This window comes from Capsicum annuum, chromosome 1 (genome assembly GCF_002878395.1).
Source record: "Capsicum annuum cultivar UCD-10X-F1 chromosome 1, UCD10Xv1.1, whole genome shotgun sequence".
NCBI lineage: Eukaryota > Viridiplantae > Streptophyta > Magnoliopsida > Solanales > Solanaceae > Capsicum > Capsicum annuum.
Genome location: NC_061111.1, coordinates 161,522,821 through 161,530,084, shown reverse-complemented (window position 1 = coordinate 161,530,084; position 7,264 = coordinate 161,522,821). Strand labels below are relative to the sequence as shown.

The following is a 7,264-nucleotide window of genomic DNA, read 5'->3' as shown; positions in this document are numbered from 1 at the left end:
AATAGTAGCAGGCACGCACAAAAATACACAACAATATCTGCCAATAAGCAGACCAGGCACGCAATAATCACACGCAATAATCACAGGAAACTGAGAATAAAATTACATGAAACTAGAATGTAAAACAACTAAGTAGTAAAGTTTGGATGTCACCCAGATACTCCTGCGTATGTTGGACACGGCAATTTTGATGTCGAAATTGGTTGCCGGAGTAAAGTCGCCGGAAATCGGCTGGTTGCACGTCGCCGGAATGTCACCTGGGTTTCTTCCTGGTGTTGCCGGAAGCTGGTCTCCGGTTGACGTCTTACCTCCTCAGTTAAACCGGATCTGACCGGTGCTTCACCAATCCTCCGTCGCCGGAGTCGAGCCGGCGGAGAAACTAATCCTCCGGCGATAGCAGTGGCTAGATGACAAAACAACAGGGGGGAGGGGGAGGAGAAGGGGTTTGGAAAAGAGAGAGAGGGGATGAGCGAGAGAAGGGAGCTGCACCTGTTTCCGGCGCTGCTACGCCGTCGCCGGCGTCCGCCGGACCAGTCAGAGACCGTCTGAAGTTAACGTTAAAGGGAGAGAGCGAGAGAGAATTCTAGAAAATCTCAATGACGCAAAATAAGCAATTCAAAAGAAACCTCTTGTAAAAGAGGAAATAAAAAATTACTAACATAAATTTGAAATTCGATATTTAAGAATTTCAAATTTTCTGCAAATCACAAGCTAAAGGAGCTTGTCTAAATATAGAACTCCTTGTCAGTTTTATGCATTCACTTGTGACTATCATCTACCTCATCTTTTAATAATGGAGGTGCCCTTGTCAACTTGTGTGTGTTGCCTATTCCACCAAGTAGTTACTATCTCCCACAAACACATGTACTACCAGGTTACTCTGCCCACCAAGGCTTAGGAAGATTCAAGAAAAGCATCTACTTTTTTCTGACAACTAAGGTTTGCACCCACTTAATTGACCACTAGGCTGCACCAAGATTGCAGTTGGTTGTTCATAGTAGACCTTTCACAAGCATATTCTGAAAGTACTTTTCAAAATTAGTATCAAGTGAAAGTGAGAAGCTTGACTAATTGAATATGTTATTCCTTTTTAACAAGTAATGAAGAGTATATATTGTTTCTTCTTAAAACACCCAATGTTCTTAGGATATTGGTTTGTGTTTTTACCTTTCCATTTCTTTTTTTTCCCATCTATTTACTCCTTTAAATATCTAATTATTATTTATGAGAACTAGACACCGATGATACTACAATAATACAAGTGGTTCTTTCAGGGATAGCTCTAATATTGGTTAGTTTCTATTTTCTTCTTTTTCCCTGGGCAGGTTCAACAAAAGAGGTGAAACTTTGGCCACTAATGCCACTGGCTAGAAGATAATTCCATCACCTTCCAATGAGAACCTCTGTTTATCTATTAAGTGATCTTATAACTTTATCAGCAAACGCAATGTCTGGTTGTTTATAACCTAGGAAATTAATCAGCAAGGTAACAAATAGTTGTGGCCTCAAAAATCTCAGCAACCTAACCTATTGCGGGTACTCCCTGCTCAACATTATTAACCTGCTTGTAAAAATGCATATTAATCCTTTCTTGAAACTCACTAATTTGACCAATCCTGGGCAGAGTAAAAACCCTCCCTGGTTACTGCTTAACATTCTTTCCATCCAACCAGAGTATAAAATCATGAATACACACATTGAGACTGCTCATGGGAAAACATAATTAATCAATTCTGTTTTTTCCTCTGTAACTTTAGTAACACGGAGCTGCATGAAAATACTAGAAGAGTAACAGAGGAAAGCACATGGGTAACAACAAAGTTAAAATAGTTATAAGATTATCATATTCCTTTGTAATTAATCAGTCAGGTTTAGATACTAACGGGAAATAGAAACTTTTACTGTTTCCTCAATGCAAAAGCCAAATCACGTAGAAGGAAGATGTCTCAATAGGACTAAATCTCTCCAGGGATTCATCCTGACTCAAGAAGATTAGAACACATTGGAAGAAAAGGTTCATATACGATATAACAACCCATTGAATTGTTGGTACACCAACACTGCATTTTGCCAGGAATCTTATTAGTTCGTTAAAGATTTTTATGCACAGAAAAAAATGTAAAAAGCTCATAATTTTGTCTTAAAAATCAAAAAATTGATTATTGTAAATAACGCATCCAGATCTAGCTGGATAGCAAGATGGGTGTTAAGGATTCGTCTATCTGACTACTATGTAGGGATTAAGGTGTACTTGTTTTAATGGGGAAACTAGCAGTGCTAAGGCTGATGAAATACCAAAGGGGTAGATCATTTGGTTTTTGAAACTGCAAGCAGTGGACTAGCCTATCTTGCTAGGTAACTGGAGGTGCTAAAAGCATGGGAAGGGATTTACGCTCATGGTAATAAGTTCATGGGATCTTATGCCTTTCCCGTAATTTCAACTGTAGGGAGTAAACCGAAGCTTTATCGGGCGATCTTGTGCCTCTCCCAACTTTCTTACAGTTTAAAGAAGGACTGGTCAGGCTTTCTTTGAATTAACTTCATTTTAATCCACACACTTTCTGGCACAAGAAGTGTTTCCTCCAAGATAATAATACAACGTTTAAAGAACAGCTCTTATCAGTTTCTAGACATAAGGGAACCCACAAGAGCTAAGTATTCTTTTCTCCTGCATAACAGTAAAATGTTCAAAGAACAGCTCCTATTCTATTCATCAGGGGCTTCAGAAACCATGCAATGATAATTGATGACAGTCTAAAGGTAGCATGGGCCAACATTTAAGATAAATCCATTAAAAGTGGTTTTCCACTGAAAGGATATCACCTAATAAGCCTGCATCAGCATTCCAAAAGACTGCAAGGCCTATAGGTGAAACTTTCTGAAATAGCACCACAGCCATACAATTCTAGCATAGCATTTATCACTTGTGAACTCCTCGAACATAGCAGTTTGGCCATATGCTGTGGCACAAATGGATCTTTTTCTGATGCAACCACTGTATTCCTTATCTCAAGGAGGGATCGGATGGCATAAATCTATAACCTGTTTCCTGTGGGAAAAAAGGCTGTGGCTCTGTTTCAAAAAGTTGACCATATCATTTTATTCCCTTAACCATATCATTTCATTTAAGTCAATCCAATGGATCGCAATTTTCAAAATTTTAAGCTTTATGAACAAAGTGGCTGTACTATCTATTTGGAGAAACCTCGGGATAGTTTCTGCAACAATCGCACATCACAATTGGACTAGCCAAGCGTATCACTGCTCCTTCAACATAAAAATGTTGCATTGCATAATACAATCATACCTGAATGGTCATAGGAGTAAAGATAAAGAGATTGCTGAGGTTGAAAGCAAATGCAGCTAGAATGAACCCAAGTTGGTACTTCTCAGAAGCAGACGCAGACTTCCAAGGATGCAAGTACCCAAAAGAACCCACTGACACAGCACAACATACCCCCACCATGGAAAAGTAGGCAGGAAACATTTTACTCTGCAGATTCCCAAACTGATGTCTTGGCAAATTCCTACAACAAAAATACGCAAAGGTACAAAGGAAGCTTCAAATTGTCTGAAAACTGTTGAGACTGACACAACTTGATCATTGTGTTAGCTCGGAGTCGGTAAGGAAGCTAATTATCAGCTTTGGTTAGTTAGGTGACTAATAAGCTGTACAGTTAGTTAGCAGGAGTTAGTTATTAGATAGTTTGTGTAGCACGTGTCGGAGATATATATGTGGAGTAGATTGTAATAGCTTTTCAATTTTAAGCCACTTTTCCATTTCTGCAGTACAACAGTAAAGTTCCCACACTGCATGTTCATCTTCCTCAAACTGAACTGCTCCGGATCTTCAATGGATCCCTAGTTTAGCTTCATAGTTTCACAAAAACCCACTGAGCGGTTGCACATGGGTTTTTTAGGTGAAATACAAGGCTAATGGCGAAATAGAAAGGTACCAAGACTAGGTTGGTAGCCAAGGAGTACACCCAACGAGAAGGATTGGACTACAACGAGACTTTTTCCCTTCTAGTGAAGATAGTCACTGCCAGGAATGTCAATGTCCATTACTAATGACTTTTTACAAGGTGAGGTGATTACTTGATGAAACCTAGAGTAGTTTGTAGGCTTGGCAAAATCCTTGTATGGATTGAAACAAACAAGCAGGCCGTGGAATGTGAAATTGCCAGATGCACTAATCCATCTTGGCTTTGTTCAAAGTTGTTTGAATTACCCTCTCTTTGCCAGAAAGAATGGAGGGAATATTGTAGTGGTTTTGGTCTATGTAGATGATATGTTGATCATAGGCAGTGACATACACCTGATAGAATCAACCAAAGCTGACTTGTAACAGACCTTCAAAATGAAGGATCTTGGAAAGTTGAACTTTTTCTCTAGGAATAAAATTCTCTAGACCACATAGAGAAATTCTAATGAATCAAAGAAAATATGCTTTGGAATTGATTGAAGAGTTGAGCTTAAGTGCATCTAAACCTGCCTGGACACCTTTGGAGTTCACATTAAAGGAACTAGGTGATCTCACTCGATCCAAGGATGATGTACCTTTGGAGAATAAACGCAAGCATTTAAAAACTATCAGAAAGCTCTTTTTTTTTCATATTAACTAGGCTGGATATAGCCTTCGAAGTGCAAACACTTAATTAGTTCATGCAACAGCCCAAAGAGACTTCATTGGGAGGCAGCACTCAAAGTTGTAAGATGATAAAATAGGAACCTGGAATGGGAATTTTAATGAGCAGCAACAGAAACAGTAATTTAACAACTTATTGTGATGTTGATTGGGCATCATGCCCTAACACAAAAAAGACAGCGGCAGGTTTCTTAGTGAAGCATGGGAAGTCTCTTATATCCTGGAAATTAAAAGAAACAAAATATTGTTTCAAGAAGTTCTACATTAGTAGAGTTGGTGTGGATGGTTGGCTTATCCAAATAATTGGGAGCATTAATAAGGGAACCTATTGATCTGTATCGTGGTAGCAAGGCAGCCTTGCAAATAGCCGCAAACCCCAATTTATCATCAGAGAACAAAATACATAGAGATTGATAATCACTTCATAAGAGAGACGGATAGGTACAGATATATCATGTCAGTTCTAAGGAGCAACATGGAGATATTCTAACCAAGGCATTGTTGAGACCACAACATGATCACTTGGTATCCAAACTGGGAGCGTTAAGGGGTTGTTTGGTATACCGGATAAGAAAAATAATCCCTGGATAAAGTTAATAAGTTTAGGATTAACTTTATCCAAATGTTTGGTATGAGGTATTAACTAATCGTGCGACTATTTTATGCCGCTATTTGCACTAAAATGGTCGGATTACTATTCCATATGAGGGTGGGATAAAAGAATCCCATGGGATATCCCAACTTATAGGATATCTCTACTTATCTCAGGTGTACCAAACGACCCCTAAATGTTTTTGCACTTATGGCACAGCCTGATCACAGTGTCAGCTTGAAGTCAATTAGGAAGTTAATCAGCAGCTTTATAGATAAAAATGGATTTATATATAAAAAAAAAAAAAATGGGAGTGAGGCATACTTGAACATGATGATACCGCCGATGAAAGTGACCCATAGAGCAGCACCAAAGGCAGTAGAAAAGCATAGGATATGAGCCAATTTGAGAAAAGTGGCGAGCTTAGGAGGATGTTGACCGTCTGATTTTGATCCGAATGTTTCTGGAGAAAATAGCACTCCAATTGCTAAGAACGCTACTGCACCTAAGAATCGTGTCATCCAAGCCATGCTTTTCTCTTCTTCCGTCACAGGATATTGGTCTGAATTTTGGGGGTGAGATTGAGGACGTTCGTAGCTTTGCCCTACCTACTACACTTCCAGAAGCTTCACTTACTAACTATGACTTCTCCCGGTGTAAAAGTAGGCCAAGTAGGTGTCTTTGCCGTCCGGTTTGACTGGATTTTTGATTGAAATCAAGACATTTTTTTTAATATTCAAACTAAAATTAAATTATTTCTAATCTCTAATCCCTATCTTTGTCTCTAATCTCTATCTATGATATATTACAAGTGTAAAATCTCTATCTATGTCTCTAATCTCTGTCTCTAATTTATATTTATATTTATAATTTATAATCTATAATATATATATATGTATAATATATTAAAAGTGTGAAGACCTTAAAAAAGTAATTAAATTTTTTTATTATTATTAAAAGTTTTTGCAAAAGATAAAATCATTTTTTCACATCAGTAATTTATTATTGTTATAAAACAATAAAGAATAAGAAGAAGAGTAGAGAGAATAGAGAGAGTGATTCTTATTTCAGGATGATTTACAATGAAGGAAACTATTCTATTTAAAGGGAAAATTTGCTCCTAGTTTCACACTAAAAGAAAAATACATCAAATCCTGATAGATATCAACTAGATCGTATTATATCTTGATAGACATTCACTATAATGTAAATACATTTATAACAATTATATAATTATATATATAATATTGATTCCTAAAATATATAAAATTAGAAATTCCTAAAATATATGATAAAAGGAAATATAATATTGATAAACTACTAAAATACCATATGGTAATTTTTTTTCTCCCTAAATTTAGTTATGTGTAACATGAAAAATATGAGGAGGAAGGGGGATTACGAGTCGCTATAGAACTCTAACTATAATTATGGTCCAAAAAGAAAAAGAAATTAAATACTACCCTAAATAATTTGTTTAGTTAGAAATATAAGAATACCTTAAATGATTTAATAGCATAATTGATTGTTACTTTTGGAAAAGAAGAATACTAATTTTTCCCCATATTTAGAGAATTCCTTGTTTAGAAGAAAAGAATTTGAATTTCTATAAATTGATTATTATTCTTTTCACAACATAGTCCTGTAGAGGAGATTATTCTCTCAATATTATATTTTTCTTTATGTCAGTCATGTATAGATTTAATTTATTACAAATTATGTTTTTATAATTTTTCGTTGTTATTGTCGTTCAATATTTCTTTGTTTCTTAATGATGTAATAATACTAATGTAAGAAATCAGTTAGCTGACATGGAAGAAGTTGAACTGTACATGAAGTAAAATTGATGTTTTTCTCTTTTGTTGAAGGTTAAATATGAATTGTGTACATTATCCTCTTTAGACCCCACTCTGTAGAAATGTAATTTGTATGTTGTTGTTGTGGTGGTAGAACAATGTCATCCCGCATATATGTAGCTAACTATTTATTTTAGTGCAGAATTATAAAAACAAAGACTACTTGTT

The 7,264-nt window shown here is 36.3% G+C and overlaps 1 protein-coding gene across 1 annotated transcript in view; it reads right to left on the bottom strand.

Annotated features, from left to right (window-relative positions):
• LOC107840958 (transmembrane protein 205) overlaps positions 1 to 6,095 on the bottom strand; it is a 16,333-nt gene extending 10,238 nt beyond the window's left edge. The window contains exons 1-2 of the mRNA XM_016684920.2: positions 5,565 to 6,095; positions 3,308 to 3,527 (exon numbers count right to left, since the gene is read on the bottom strand). Coding sequence (XP_016540406.1) covers positions 3,308 to 3,527; positions 5,565 to 5,770 — 426 coding nt within the window. The 5' untranslated portion in view covers positions 5,771 to 6,095. The remainder of the gene's footprint in view (positions 1 to 3,307; positions 3,528 to 5,564) is intronic.
• Positions 6,096 to 7,264: the final 1,169 nt, after the last annotated feature.